Raw genomic sequence first — 16,981 nt, forward strand, 5'->3', positions numbered from 1 at the left:
GAGCATACTAAGGGCCTCTTCATAGAATGCATAGGCTATGTATCTTAAAGGCAAATACTCAGATCAGTGGCGTAAATTAATTCCAGACGCCCGGAAGCAAGTTATAATTTGGTGCCCCCCGTCACAGCCGCTGACACTCTAATGTAACAATTCGAATGCAGACAGGCTATAGATAGACAAAGGCAGCAGCTGATGGTCTGACATGGAGCTCCCTGCTAGTGTATGGTGGCTTCTCAGGTGCCGGGAAGGGGTGCCATGCAGGGGTGTATCTAGTGATCCAAGCGCCCTTGGCAATGTAATGGACTGTCGCCCCCCCCATGCAGTGTCCCCAATAGTAATCAACCAGTAGTAATCCCTCCTATGCTGCTTTGCCCCCAGTAGTAGCCCCCTATACAGTGCCCCCAGTAGTAGTCCCCCCATACAGTGCCCCCCAGTAGTAGACCCCAGTAGTAGCCCCCCCTATACAGTGCCCCCAGTAGTAGTCCCCCCTATACAGTGCCCCCAGCAGTGGCCACCCACCCCCTAAATTGCCCACAGTAGTGGCCACCCCTATACAGTGCTCCCAGTAGTGGCCACCACCATAAATTGCCCCCAGTAGTGGCCACTCCTATAGTGTCCCTCAGTAGCGGGCACCCCCCCATAAAGTGCACCCAGTAGTGCCCACCCCCCTGTAGTGCCAGGCTTACACACACAAACAAAGAACAAAAAAAAATTAAACTTACCTGACGCGGCTGCCGCTGTCCGCTATGAGTCCCAGCCGCTCTTCTCCTGGATGGGAAAGACGTCATGACGTATGACGTCTCTCCCATCACATGCTGCGGGGGGAGCCGGCACACGGAGCTCATTAGTGAGCTCCAGCCGTCTCCCTCCGCGGACGACGCAGCAGCAAATGAGAGCCTGTCTGACTCTCATTAGCTGGCTGCTGTTACAAACACACAGCCGCCGCTGGCGGCTGTGTGTTTGTAAACGGTGTAGGGCAGACCGCTATCACTGCGGTCTGCCCTACACTTGTGGGGCCGGGGGACTTGTCAACCCCTTGGCTACTGGTGTCACTGCCAGGCAGTGCCCCCCCCTTTGGTCGGTGCCCATGGCAAGTGCCATCTTGGCCAGTCGGTAGATACGTCCCTGGTGCCATGTATTGGGCGGCTGTGACTGTACACTCCGGGTACATAGTTACAGCCCTAAGTGAGGTGAATTAGTTGTGGACAATGGAGTTGTCCCTTCAGAGCTGGAGCCCGGCGGCAGGCGCCTCCATTGTCTCCCATAGTTCTGCCCCTGGCTCAGATACATAGGGATGGTTGGGAGCTATGCATTGACATGGATAGTGTGAGACAGGCAGCACACTTTATTTTATTTCTTTTAAACCCGAGGTGCGTGCTCATATTACATATACACATCACAGAGCTGGCTTATATGGCAGCCTAGTCAATGTAATGACCACCAGGCAGCATACATCAATCTCTTAAAAGTCTAATTTCACTTATGGTTACATGAGAGACAGTGACGTACACTTAGCTAGCTACACAAAGTACATAATGATACACAGGAAGGAGAACTGCCACTTACTAACCCTCTCGCGGCCTAATAATGTGACCGCATTGTTTCCTGGGAGATGTAGTCCCTTCACTCGCTCAAGCATAACCACTTGCTTAGTGACATCAGTGTCTATAGACTCCATTTCCCATAGTGCCGCGCAGGGTGGCATGGCGGACAGCAATGACTGCGGAGTTTGATGAAGTGGTGTTTGAGGTGGGTGACAATAGCATTTTTTCCCTATTTGTTGAGAAGATTGTTGTTAGCAGCCGCCGCCGCCGCCAGCGCTGCACACTGCCATCTCCGGCTCCGAGTACAGCACGGAGAGCCTGTGCCCATCTGATGCTTGCCTGTAGCAGCCCAATAGACTGAATGACAGGTGTTGAGGTAATCGAATGAATAGTCTTTATAGCTGAGATATGACGTGCACTCACGTATTACTTCTTAGTAATCAGGGTGTTATTGTGTGTATGTGCTTATGAGTTATTGGTATTGGCATTTAAAGTTGTGTGAATGCCGATTTATTTAGTAAATTGATCTGGAGTCCTGTTTCCTTGGTTAGTGGCATTTTTTTTAAATGGGGATAAATGTATCCACATTCTTTTTTTATGTGATTTGCTTTAAAATGTGTTAATTATGTATTTAATAATGCCAATTGCCAACTGTTATTTTTCACAGCACTTCAAATGTGTAATTCCATATTTCCACTGAATCCTGGTATTGGCTGCATTTTATAATCAATTTGCAAGAGTTGATGCAAAGCGTTTGCTTTGCTTGCTCTAGTTTTGTACAATGCATTATATAGTTACTGTAGTGTTTCCTTACTTTAATTAGCACTTTTACTGTTTACGTGAACAAAAAGCAAACCATAAGCCCTTCTTTCTGGCAGACTGGGAAGTTGAAAGTGGCATAGCTCCATCATTGTCAAAATGTGGTAAATTTTCAACACAATGGGCTCGATTCAATTCAACGCGAATTGAATAGCGCCGGGAATGAGCTCCCCGTTCTATTCAATTCAGCGCGCTGATAAGCCAAACTAAGGTTTTCTTCTCGCATCCCTCCTGGGATTCGGGCAGAAATCCGACAAAAGTACAGGCGTGATGCTGCCAGGAAGTTTAGTCGGAGAATGTCTGTTATCACGACTAAACACCCTGTTTAAGGCGGGAGAATGGGCATTCCATGACCTAACAGCGCGCAGAATAGAATAGCTCTGGGAGCTCCTTCCCAGCGCTATTCAATTTGCATTGAATTGAGCCCAATGACTTGAATCATTTAGATGTTCGAATGATTCGAGTCACTCAAAGTTTGGTGTGTCGTGACAGCCACCTCTCTAGCCTCTCTCAGTCAGAGGGAGCCGCTACCACCACCGCCGGGGCCAGGGGTGTGTGTGAACGGACTTGGGAAAGTCAGGGCAGAAGTATGATCAGCAGTGCTGGGGGCTGAGCTATCAGCGACTCACTCGGAGTCACTCGCTACTGCTGGGGTTCAGGGTGTGTGTACTGACTCGGGAAAGTCAGTGCAGAAGTATGATCCGGTGGTGGACTACGAGGGACGGAGCTGTCAGCGACTCACTTGGAGACGCCGACACCTCTGCTTGCTACAGCTCTGCAGCTCAGTCTGCAGGATTTAAAAGAGTCATGTCCCGAGACACTCCACTGAGCTGAGCCGTGTGGCTCAACTCAGTACTGTGAATCGCTCTGCCCATCCCTAATGATTTGTGTACTTATTGTGGTCTTAATGGTTGTGCATGACATTCTCAAGTACAGTGGTTCCCAAACTTTCTAGAATCACGGCACCCTAGAGTAGCAGCATTTGTTTTGCAGCACCCCTAGGCCAAAGGTTTTTTTTATTGAGAAATTTAGCAAAAATTATTAAATGAAGTAAATTGTGCTTATGTCATCTGTAGGTTCTGTTATGTGGTGGTGGATAGGGTTGTGCTCTGTTTTTCATATATATAAAGCTAGAGTTGGTAGCTGTCAATCACATTGACCATAAATAATTTGATTTGTTTCTGGACCACCAATCCGTGACACCCCTGCAATTGTTCCAAGTCACCCCAGGGTGCCATGGCACCCAGTATGGGAACCACTGCTCTAGTATATAAAACTTTAAAGAACCATTTGGTCCTATTTGGTTGTGTCATTTAAATGGTATCTTTTATATAATGCAACTGAATTCTACATATTTACATCCATTTGCCTAAAGCTGACCACAAAATCAGTAGCCTCATAATTTAAGAGGTTGAAAATGCAGTTTGAAGATGAATGTCCAAGATAGGCCTATGTGTTGTCATCATCTACCCCACACTAACCAGATGCATTGAAATATATGTGGTCCAGCAGCTCAGCCAAAAAGTTCTGCCAGAACTCATTCGATTAATGGCCCCTACACTCTTGATATCTTTAACGATTTGTCCGATTCTGGCACATCAGAACGACAAATTGTTAAAAATGTGCAGTGTATATGCACTACATCGTGTAGTGCGCGCTCCCGTGGGGTTGTCAGCCTCATCGTCACATCTTATGTGCAGCATGTAAGATCAGGCGATGTGGATGACTGTTCCCATGCAGCGCTATGCAGGGGTGCTGACATTTGGGCGGTCTGGCACCAGACCGCCCAGAGTGTACGGACTACCCGATATGTCGGCCTGCTGGCGACATCGCTGGGTACACACATCGTTTAGTGTGTACCCTGCTTAGGTTTTAAACAAATGTAGCCAAACTGAGCGATTGCTTGAGTCCTGAATGTAGTAGAAGGAACACTTAGTAGAGAACAGTAAGTTGACATGCTAGTTAAGAAACAGATATGCTATATATATATATTACTATCAATTTTGGTATTTTTCTTAGCAAGCATGAACATTTTATATTTTTTTATCATTGTGTCTCTTTCTATGTAGTTGCTGCTTGTTCAATGTTGTCTTCTTATTTCCTTGCTCTGTTGTTCAATGTTTAGTGTCCAATTATTCTTTGCATACATGTTCTCCTTGGTGTTGGAGTAAAGGCCCCCATACTGCGTTTTGCAGATGATTGTGTAAAGAAATCTGCAATCTGTAGGGTTTACAGATTGCAGATTCTGACTAAAGGCCCCCATAAACGGTGCGATTTTGTACACGATTTGGCTGTTTTCGATCGATTGGAACGACCAATTGTGTAAAAAGTGACATATGTCGGGATGATCACGATGTCGATGCGCGCCCCCACCGTCATACATCGTCGCCGCTGATCAATTTAAACTGTAGAAAGATATCGACCTATCTTTTACGATTTGGCACACATCGTTCCAGCATCGTGAGGTTGTTTGCTACAAATGATATATCTGCAGTTGTTTGTGACCCATCTATATCGTTTGGTCGTTTGTACAATTGTTCCGTGTGTGAGACAATATAGTATGATCGGGAGAGTTCCGTGGTTGGGGGCCTTAAGAAGTGAATGGAATTGGTGAATCAGGTTGTCCAACATGTTGGATTTCAGAAACCAATCTGGGCTGTAGATTGCTAGTGTATGGTAACAATCAGCCTGTTTGCAGACCATTAGTAGTAAAATTATGGGCCTTTCAAGACTGGCAGATCTGTCTACCCTGAAAATGATCTGCAAATCACTGAAACATACCTGTAATGTATGGGTGCAGACTGGTGGATTAGGGAATCTTTAAATTGGGAAAAAAAGCAGGGTCTCTGAATTGATCTTTTTTTTTTTTGTGATTGCTGATGTATGTAGCCCTTTTACCTATTTTTTTTTAAACTGAATTCTTTATTTGATAATTTTGTGCTAGAAGCAATCACATTAGCAGATGTAATCTAATAAACAGGGCACATTTAGGGGTCAAGGCATCCCTAGGCACAACAGTAATGGCCACCCTCACCTTCCAGTTTTCTAATTTTCACTGTTTGATTTAAAGTGCTCATTTGAAGAGTGATAGTTGAATATAATATAATAGTAAAACAAGCCATGAGATATGGCATTTTTCAATCTATCCAAATGGATAATTAAATCTTCTGGTCATCATCAACCCACAATATATTAAGTACTTGTTGTTTGTTTGTTTTTTATTCAATTAAAGTGTTTATATTGAAATGATGTGTAATATATTTGTTTTTACTGTTTTTGGCATTATTGCATGATATATATTAAATTATTATTAGTAATAACAGTTACTTATTTATAGCACACCTATTCTCTGTGAAGTGCTGCATACTATTTTAGTGATTCACATCATTAAAGGTATCAAGTGTTTGTTGTTTAACATTAACTCTATGGGCGGTATTCAATTGTTATAGCGTGCCCGATCTCCTGTCTAAAGTGAGGGGAGATCACGGGGCGCAATTCAATTGTTGCTGATTGCGCCCATAGTGGTCGGGTTTAGCCGCGTAAAACAGCTACCCCCGACCAAAGTGCTGGGTGCTGTTTGGGCGCCCAAACAGGTCCCTTTTCGCCCATTTCAGCTCGCACCCCCTGGGACTGCGAGCTGAAATGGTGCGCCAGCAGCTGATCGTACCCGACCGGAGCAACAATTGAATAGCTCCTGTTGGGCGAGTAAGGGGGCAAAAAAATTGAATACCGCCCTATGTGTGGAAATGTTGGGACTACACAATGGCAGCAGGTCCATAATCTGCTCTAATACAATCAATATTAATATATTTTTCTCACTTGCACTTGTTTTTTTTTGTCTTCATTAAACTGTTTTTGGGCTGGTGTAGTTATTTCTTGCTTGCTATGGAATTCACAACCAACGGATCTGGTGATTGAATTTAAAATGCATTTCATGTATTTCTTGATAAAGCACATGTAGTTTGAAATGTTGCATAATTTATATTTTGTGCTTGAATAAAAAGCCATTTTAAGTGCAAGCAGCTGTGTACCTGTTTCTTCCTGCTGAGTGCTAGGAATGGCATCTCTAGATAGTTACGTGATTGATCCATGAGATTAATCTAATTGTTATTATTCTCAGACAGAATTTTTTTTTTCATTGAATCAGCATCTGTATATGGTAATAGGCCAGCTGCACTCTGCGGAGATTACCTTGACTCAGCCACAGTTCACCCGAAATCTGTAACTAGTACATTTTCTCAGGAATACATAAGTGCAAGCTTTGTTTATGCATAGATTAGAAAGGTGGATGCTGGCATCTGCCAGTTCAGTGGCCTGGTGTTCTATAACTACAGTACATTTTAGCATTAATTCTGAGACCATTTGCTCGGTAATCTTAAAAGAAAGAGAGAACCAGATTATCTGTATCTCTTTGAAGAGTCTTATGGGAAACAACATTTGTTTTAGTACAAAAGGGAGTACTTATAGTAATGACATTATATCATGTTGCTGCTTTATTCCATATTATCTATGCAAAAAAAGTTACACTGGTCTCCAGTGGGGTGTAGTTATACGGCCGCCGGTCTTCACACTGACTTTGGAAGCCCGACAAGGGATTTAATATAGGTGTCAAAATACCAACGCCAGCCCAAACGAGGTAAGTACGGGGCGCCCTTAGCGTTAGCCGCGTAGGGGGGAGAGTTAGGTATTGGGTTAGAGGTTCGAGTTAGGCACCCCTAGGGGTAGGGTCAAGGTTAGGCACCGCCCTGGGAGGGTAAGGTTTAGGGAGCAGAATGGGGAGGGGGGGTTAGGCACCCCTGGGGGGATGTTAGGGTTAGGCACTAGGGGGGGGGGAGGTTAGAGTTAGGCACCACTAAGGGAGGGTTAGGGGGGAGAGGAGTAGGGATAGAGTACTTACCTGCCCGGTCGGGATCTTCTCCCTTCGGGCTGCCAGCATCAGGATATGACTTCATACCCATTCCGTCTCCAGTATCTAGTAACTTTAAGAGAGGTAGTTTTGATTGACTGTTTTATTGACAAAACTGACATGATTGAACCTTTTTACAATGAAATGTTTAATATTTGAAGCCATGTTGATTAGCACTCTTGCTTTTAACAGTTGCAGCTGCTGCATACACTGCCTGCCAGATAAAAGGTCTCGTTAGCTAAACAGCCAGTATTCTAGAGAGTAGATTTTGCTAGTAGCCAGACTTGAGCTCTGCTGTGCCCGCTAGCCACCAGACTTGAGCTCTGCTTTGCCCGCTAGCCAAAAGACGAGAGCTCTGCTTTGCCTGCTATCCTCTGGTTAGATGAACAGAAATATCTTAATACTTAAATTTGTAATAATTGTAGGCTCAGTAACACAAAGTAATGCATAAAGGTGCATACACACACAACGATTTTTTAATGATTATCGTTAAACGATATCGTTTAAAAAAATCGTTCACTTTCTGAGTCAAACGATGAACGATTTTCATTCATGTGCGTTCACGTTTGTGGTTTGTAGTTCAGTCAGACTTGTCAACTCAACGATTTTCAGTAAGGGAATATGCAAAAATCGTTTGTAGTTCTAGAAAATCGTTCATTATATTTAAATGAACAACTTTAGTAAACGATTTTAGTTCATTTTATCAAGGGAGAAAATCGTTTACTAAAATCGTTCATTAACTAAATCGTTGTGTGTGTATGCAGCTTAACAGGCAATTGAAATTTACAATTGCCAAAAATGATGGGATATCAGTATGTAAAGGTAATGGTGGGTGGCGTCACCGTAGTGTGGGCCTGTTTGGGAATCTGCCCAGGTGCCAGACCTGTTCTGTGCATGTGCAGAATGGGTCTGCAAATCCGCTTGTGAACTGGCAGCAGACTTTCAGTGATTGACAGTCTGCTGCCATTGGGGGCGGCGACAGCCTTTTTTTTACCCGAAACGGAGGCGTGTCACTGCCGTTGGGGGAGAGGGAAAAGGCCAGGATTTAATTATCGTTATTAATTGGACCCTGGAGGACTGGCAACATGTGGTGTGGTCTGATGAGTCACAGTTCCAGTTGTTTTGGGCTGATGGTAAGCTTTGAGTCTGATGTAGACCCCATGAGGACATGGACCCCTGTTGTCTACAAGGCATTGTGCAGGCTGGTGGTGGTTCCATAATGGTGTGGGGTGTGTTAATGTGGCATGGGTCCGCTGGGTCAGTCTGATCACGTCATTAACCGGTAACCACTACATTGCATTGATTAATGAACCATTTGCATATCTTCTTGGACTTCATCTACCCCCACAACGATGGAATATTCCAGCAGGATAATGCAGTGTCATTCATCCAGAGTTGTACAGAAATGGTTCGAGGAGCATTCTGAAGAGATCCGATGAATGATGTGGCCATGCACATTCGAATGAACCCAATTGAGCATTTATGGGACGTGGTGGAGAGTTGCATTCGCTCCCAAGATCTTGCACCTACAAATATGAGGGAAGCAATCCTGATGGCATGAGTCAACATTTCTCCAGAGGCCTTTTGTCCACTTGTGGAATCAATGTCACATCGAGTTTCTGCACTTTGCCGGGCTAGAGGGGATCCTACACAATACTAAGCATCTATCCCATGAGTTTTGGCACTTCAGTGTATTATAGCAGCTTTTAGCATGGTAAACATGGAATTATTATTACTTCTGTTCGCACCTGAGGAGGGTGTGAGCAGAAGTCCTCTAGTCGCAGGTTTACAGCACGGCCAATTCAATAACTCCAGGCACGAATTCCCAGCGCTATTCAACATTGCATTCAATTGAATTCACCCCATAGGCTCATAAAAATGTTTCTCTCTGTTATTAGTTTGCATTGTCCCTATACCAGCCTTTCCCAGCAGACAGATGGTCTGTCACTGGCAAGCACCTAAAGTAGTTGAGGATTAGGTACATGCCGCCACAAGATATATCTTAATTTGCAACAAAACACAGGTCAAGAAAATACAAAGTACTCTATAATTGGGTACTTGACTATTATATATTTCTTGTATATAACTTAACTTTTAATAGTATACATTAAAACAGGGCTCGACAAATTTTTGTAAAATCTAGGAGCCATCTTAAAAGTTTAGGAGCCAGACCATCGTCCATTACCAAGATATATGAAAGCTTGTATAGACCACCACACATTCCCTTTCAGTGCCCCTCAACCTCCCCACATGCCTCTTTAATGGTCATCAGATTCTGCTACATGCCCATACCAGCCCCTGTAATAGTGCCCCTAAGCCCCCAGTAGTAAGCCCCCTGTAAAAGTGCCCCCAGTAGTAAGCCCCCTGTAAAAGTGCCCCCAGTAGTAAGCCCCCTGTAAAATTGCCCCCAGTAGTAAGTCCGCTGTAATAGTGCTGCGCATACACACAAAAACCCCCCAAAAAACACAATACTTACCTTAAGCCTCGATCCTGCTTCCGCTGACGACCGCCGCTCCTCGTAACTATGGGAGAGACGTCATGACATATCTCCCATAGTGCCCGTGGGGGGGAGCCGGAGTTCAGGGGTGAGCTCTGGCTGCCGCTGCGGGGAGTCGGGCGCCCGCTGGTAAAATTTCAGTGGGCGCCAGGATAATGGATCCTCCCTGCGGTGGGCAGGGATGGACTGTGGCGGGGGGGTACCCTTGAAAAACTTTGCTGCCAGGACTAAAATCTCAGTCCTGGCGACTGGGATTTGTCGAGCCCTGCATTAAAATAATTGTTTAAATAAAAAAAAACATAACATATCTGTACCTAAAATAGAAACAGATTTGTAATTGTATATTTTAAAATTTTTTTTTTTTCTTCTTTTCTTGTTATAGTAGAGACGGGAACCATTGTTTTGCAAATATACCAGATCTGATGCTGAGTTGAACATATGCGTTGGCGGAGCGTATCTCTGGTGTCTTTCCACTGTGCATACTGCGGAATTGGATGTACGCAAGTTTCAGGCAATGCAGAGTAGTACACAAAATGCGCCCCTACATTTAATGATTGAAGTGGTGTAAGCATAGTTCAGTGACCTGCAGAATTAGATGTAAGCGGATTTACACTTGTTTCCAGGCATATCTTTTGCACCTAGTATAAGGCAGGTGAAAGAAGCAAACTCTGAAAGCACACCCATTCATACAAAACCCCTATGACTGATGCAGCAGTATTTTTTATTATAAATCTGTTTATTGAACAGCAAAAGGCATATATACAGTGTACAATCCAAGAATTGAGAATAATAAAACCATCAAAAATACAACTGGTCTGTTTCTTGAAACAATTTGGCATGGTGAAGTCTATGAAGAGAAATACGTATAAGAGAACAGAAATTATTCTAAGTATTGCGTCTTAGCATGAACCATTCCGTATGTTCAAAAACTTCCCATATATTATTCTCAGTTTGAGTTGGTAAGCACTGTATGTAAGGTTCCCATTTTTTTGAGAAAATCTGCACTCCCTTTTCAATGTCCAGAATAGCCATTCGTCTTTCACCATAAAGAACCTCCAGCAGTGCAGTTTTCCATTCATTTAATGTGGGTGCTGATCGAATGATCCAATATTTAAGAATTGTTTGACCACTGTAACCATGACCCTCAAAAGGGTTTCCATAAATCCAAAGAGGATTCTGTCTCCCATATCGAGAATTCAGCAAATAGAATGGCTGCAGCATTTTTAGATAGCTGAAGATGTAGAGTAAAGTTAAAATAATATAACATTTTATTCCAGAATCTATGGATCTGTCTGCAGTACCAGAGATTATGTGAAAGAGAGGCATTGGAACAATTATATTTTACACAATTTCCTTCCTCTAGTGGTACAAAATGGCGCCTTTGAGCCGGGGATATATACGTACGATTAAGAATCCTGAGATGTATTGATGCAGCAGTATTTTAAAAGGCTTTTCTTTTACACTGCAATAAAATCTCGTTTTACACAAATAAAGAATCCTTCAGACTGAATTGGGGATGGGGAAGCCTACACATATGTTCAAAATTATATTTGCTTCGCTAAGCATTGCAGATGCACCAATCCACTTGAGTTCCTATTAACTGCTCTATCCGGCCTATAACTGTAATGTGTTTCCTTTGTGTACTGTTATTTCTATCATTTTGTGAATACTTGCTGAAACCACGCCTCCAGTTACAATCCAGTCTCATCTCACTCAGGTACAACAGAGGTAGGGCATATTAGCATGAGATTTGCATATACCACTCATGCAGAATAGGTTGCAAAGATGCAAATAGATTTGCGATCACGTTTTGAGATTCTGTATGCGACTGACTCTGAATAAAGCCCAAGTTGTGTTTTTGTAAGAAGGTAATACATCTGTTATTATCCATACTGTAAGTTATCGCTAGTAACAATTACCAGCTTTGGTAATATTCTTGACCCTGATTTGCATGGTACAATACCGTCTTTTCGTATTTCTGGTTATTTCTTTTTTGGGATGCCTCTGGCATTAATAAGCATTTGCATGTAAATCAGGGGTCTTCAACCTTGGCCCTCCAGCTGCTGTGGAACTACACATCCCAGCATGCACTGCCATAGTTTCAGCATGCTGTTATATCAAAAAGGTGGCAGTGCATGCTGGAATATGTAGTTCCACAGCAGCTGGAGGGCCAAGATTGAAGACCCCTGATGTAAATGATAGCATCATACATGCAGATGTGCCATGGTACCTGTTTTTACACGTCATGATGTCAGAGACCTCATGCCCTGAAGTGACACCATCCCCTTAATGCTTTAAGGCTGTTTGTAGTATTTTGTAGGGAAAGGAATGAATACTTTGGTGCACAGATTTGTCTGTCTTTATATGTATATTTTGTGTTTTCAAATCTTAGTAAATACTCAACAAAATGAACATAAGCACATGGCATACCTACATGATAAATAAACCCTGCAGTGTTGGACTAATTGGCATACTACAGTAGGTTGGTTTTCAGCAGAGCATGTTGTTAGATTTTGGGGGTTAGAATTATTTGATTGTATACATTACTTTGTTCACAGAGTAATGGTAGATACTGTATTTAGACAGCTGCTCAGAGGAATAGGCAGGACAACATCAGCAAAGCATTCCATTTCCTCCTGTATAATATAAACAGTACTCAGCACCATGTGGTGTGCCTAACCCTTCCATTCTGTACTTTTTGTGGTTTGGACTGATAGTCTGCATATATTCATTCTACTTCTAAACACTACACAATTATTCTGTGTTTCCATGTACTTTACAGACATACTGTACTCTATTAGGCCCTGTATTGAAACGATCTGCTGATAGTGGAGTGCACAACAGATATCCGGCTGTGAAGGTGTGCATCCACTACGTGACCTTACTAAGCGATTGCACAATTACGACATCGTAATCGTGCAATCGCTCAGTAATCGGCCTCAAATCGGGCATTTAAATGTCAAAAACGACCAGCGATGCGTGTGCCCGCTGGTCGTTTTTGACATCTATCATAGCCCGTACATGCTGGTCAACCTGAGGATCACGTCAGGTTCAGCATGTATGGGTTTGATGGATGTGCCTACACTGAACGTTTAGTGTGGGCACATCACAGACTGTGAAACGACAGCACGATTACAATGTCGTAATAGTGCTCTCGTTTCTCCGTCTATTAGTGGATACGCACCTTAAATCTCAATGTGGTAAAAATGTCCATATGGCAGATATTTCCTAGGTAAATATGTAGAAGCATTGCTGACTGACTTGTTACTTCATGGAATGAATTGATCTTTCAAGAGACATACTATAATGTCATTTTTTTTTTGCTTTAAGGCACTGTACACCTAGGTTGTCAGTCTAGAAATACGTATGGGGATTACATTTGTAAAACAACTATGTCCATATGACCAAAGCCGCACATACTGTTGGATTCAGCCATAGGTTTTATTGTTAATGATGAAGTCTTTTGTAAAATAGAAAAAATTGATATACTGTAACATTCATGTTAAAACGAAAGCCCAGTGAGACAGTTTTTAAAGTGGCGCAGCTTGCACGTAACATACTTGGGTGTCCTCATGCTGGCTTCTCTGGTTTCCAGTACAAGAACTGTTTGCCAGGATTGTGTTGCCTAAGGCCGAGCAGCCACATGCAAGTCTCAGATCTCCATGTGTGATGCCAAATGTAGGCTCAGGTAGTGTGCAGCACTCCACCATCGGACTCTAGAGCACTGGGCACAAGTTCTCTGGAGTGACTAATCGCCATTTGGCAGTCTGTTGGACAAACCTGGGTCTGGCAGATGCCAAGAGAACACTTCCTGCCCAAATGTGTACCTGCCAATTATAAAGTTTGATTAAGGAGAAATATGGTGTATGGCTCTTTTTAATGTTTTGGAATAGGCCCCTTAGTTCCAGTGAAGGGAGTCTGCGTACTACAGCATGCATTGACATGCTAACTAATTGTGTGCTTCTTACTTTTTGGAAACCGTTGTGTTCCTATAATTGGTATGTGAAGTGTACATAACAGGTTTGTAGTTATACATTTTGCTGGGTTTGCAGATTTGGAAGATATAAGCCGTCCAAGTTTAAACATGTGTAGTGAAGTTTACCCACATTATAACTTTGTTGAATTAAATGCCGAGGAATGTGGGATGAATTTCTGTCTAGTGCCTTCTGGTAATTGAATGTATGCCATTGTTAGTCAGGTGACTTCCTATTATAGGATACTCCAATCTGAAGGACATTACCTTTGTATCGCTGTGTGTATGTTAGTGTGTCTTACATTTTCACATCCCAGGTAGATGAGGTCATACACTATAGTCTTCAGACAGTTGCAAAAACAGGACAGGGGCTGCTGAGTAAATAGCGGAGGAGACTGCTAACAAAGCCAACACATTTTTTAATCTCTTTATCAAACCTGTGTTCAAACTTGTCAAAGGAAAGTCCTGGGAAATGATCTGAGTCATAACGGCTAGGAAACTGTATCTCTATTACAAGTAGCTTTTGTTAGCTTTGTCACACCTGATCTTGTAGTTTTGACCATTGCAGAGCTGCGTACATTTAGTTCCCATGTAAAGCTGAATATTATTAAAGCTTATGTCTATAGTTGAAAAGAAAAAAAAGAAAAGAAAAATCTCCTTTGTCATCCATTGGTCTAGATATTATTCTGTGCTCTTATCTCAGAGTAATCTTCTGCTCTGAACAGCTGTTTAAGTTGCTTGAACAACATTGCCCTGCAACATTTGCCATAGAGTTAATTGCCCACACATACTCTATATGGTATATAATTTAAAGGATTGTAACAAATAATAGTACGTGGTTGATACATTTCTTTGAAACCCCTTTTCCTCATAATATTGCAGTGTGTGTGTGTGTGTGGTCATAAAATGACCAGAAAATGCATTTTTCACCTTCTTTGCTAAATTCTTTAAGTTCTGGTTAGTTAAATGGGTGACAATTGAAACATGGGCTCTTTCTGCCTGTCCTTTTTGCGAGAGTTCTGTTGTTTTGAGTGTTGGTGTAGTGTTGGCACTGCTGACCAAATCATTCCCACCCATGATCTCCACCAAGAGCTCCATCACTGCCCGCCAGTTGAACGATATGTGCAGGGAGGTGAGAGGAATTAGAGCTACAAATACAGGTTAGCGCAATCCCATGTACTAAGTGGCAGTCATATAATTAATAGGTATTGTCATTTTCAAAATATGTTATTTCAGATCTCGTATGTAGTCCTTTGGTATAGCCATTGATGGCAGTTCAACTTTACATTGTCTTTTATTGTGACAACCGTTATTGTAGGTTACTATGTAGAATAGTCTTCATTTTCATGTCTTTTTAAAAAAAATAAACAATGTTGCTTATCAATTGTTCCTTATCTTTAGATAACTGAGAATAATGCCTATGTACATTGTGACTGTAGTCGTACTTTGTGGGATCTGCAATTGTGATTATATTTTGGAGCTCTTTGTAGGTAGCTGAAGCAATCGCCAGGAGCGGGTATTAGGAGGTTGATGGTGCGACATGTTTCTTTGGTACTATGTGTACTACATAAAATATATAAGGTTATATGTACAGAGGTCTAGCATACACTGTTCACAGCACAACTTTGTAGATGGAAATGTTTTACATTTTAATGCTGCAAATATTTAATAAAATAGAAATGTAACATTTGAATTATGGATTGTCAATGCCAAGTGACATATGCTTTTGGCAGTGTGAACCACTTCTCACATTTTACTACCTGAAGAGATCCAAGTAAAATATAGAATTAATTTTCTGTTACATCATAACAGCATAAAAGTACAATTTGTATTTGGTGTTAAGTGAAGAGAACTGGTGGCAAGGTGAGGGCATTTTAGAGTAGACCGGGTAATACACTTGCAACAGAATTTCCTAGCAGCACTGGTATATACCTGGCGCACAAACACTTGGCAAGGGAGTTTTCTAATTACAAAGGAAGCCAACTATTAAATAGTGTCTAGCCTTTTATACCAGGTAGGAAAATAGGCAGCCGTATATGCCAGCTTCTCAATGACAGGACAGCAAATCACTGCACAGTATAGCAGGATTGCTTTTTTTAAAATAATACAGTTCAGTGATCACGGTGAGCAAGCAAAAATGTTGGTCCCGGGGACCCCTCACTTTAAAAAATTGAAGTCCTACTTCATAATTTCTGGGTCCCATCACAGTTTATGCCTCAGTGCCTGTAGCGCATAAAGACACGCTATAATGCATATATTGCACTGTAAATTACACTGGGAGAAGAGAACAGGGGGCACAGCGGTGGGAGGGGAGAGTACACTAGAGAGCAGAAGGGGTATAGACATGGGGAGAAGGGAACAGGGGGCACAAAGGTGGCCTCACAGTACTAACATGCACCTGAAGCCTCTCCTCATTCAGACATTCCCATATCGCACACACACAGACTTTACATCAATACTGAGCATAACCTCCAACTTTGACATCTTGGTTAGATCTGTAGCCCATGACTAAAGAGGTAAAGTGATATACCATAGCAGGGTTAGACAATCTGTACTTACCACCATGTACTAGAATCCCAGCATGCCCTGCCACTGTGCAGCAGCTGTGGAGTTATGGGATGCATTAACATGCCCTATGGCAAGGCAGTGGTTAATTCCCAAGTGCCCCCAAACATCAGTGACCCTCATCACCAGCTCAGCTCCTCTGACCCAAACTGGTTCCTGAGCCGGGGCCCTGGTTATCATGTGTCCAGCCAGGATTACCCACCTAATATAACTCCTGTATTCACAATGCATTCCCGGACCCACTTGTGGAAAGGAAAAGATGCTCTTTAAATGACAATTCTTCATTTGCTTCCATTCTCCTGCAGCATAACGCCCCAGAAGCTGGTATCAGAGAGAACGGTGATAGGGAACCAGTAATGCGCTGATGATCCCGGGCCGGCAGCAAACTACTTATTAGTCACAGACCGAAAAAAACAGTTAGAGCAGGCAAGATCTACAGCGCGCTGCGGGCCCAGAGAGGGGCCGGCTGTACCCCCTGATGGTGACCCTGTACCTTCTATGAGGTAGCTGGAGGACACATCCAGGCATGTCTCCGGGGCTCTGTATGCTGGGGGAAGCCGGGTATCTGGACGGAGAAAGATCAGCCTGAGCCTCCCATTACTGCTAACTGTGCACGTTGCTCCAACAACTCTCTGGCGTGCTGGGCAGACACTCATTGGCTGACACTCTCCAGATAT

The 16,981-nt window shown here is 42.9% G+C and overlaps 1 protein-coding gene across 5 annotated transcripts in view; it reads left to right on the top strand.

Annotated features, from left to right (window-relative positions):
• Positions 1–1,648: 1,648 nt before the first annotated feature.
• The window catches only part of VEZT (vezatin, adherens junctions transmembrane protein), a 71,979-nt gene continuing 56,646 nt past the window's right edge, over positions 1,649–16,981 (top strand). For 2 of the 5 annotated variants that reach the window (XM_088454575.1, XM_088454576.1), the window contains exon 1: positions 1,649–1,749. In XM_088454575.1, the coding sequence (XP_088310701.1) occupies positions 1,717–1,749 (33 nt within the window). In that variant the 5' untranslated portion in view covers positions 1,649–1,716. The other 3 variants (XM_088454578.1, XM_088454577.1, XM_088454580.1) reach the window with 3 other exon arrangements.

The sequence above is a fragment of the Taudactylus pleione genome, unplaced genomic scaffold (assembly GCF_031769625.1).
Source record: "Taudactylus pleione unplaced genomic scaffold, aTauple2 ptg000040l, whole genome shotgun sequence".
NCBI classification, from domain to species: domain Eukaryota; kingdom Metazoa; phylum Chordata; class Amphibia; order Anura; family Myobatrachidae; genus Taudactylus; species Taudactylus pleione.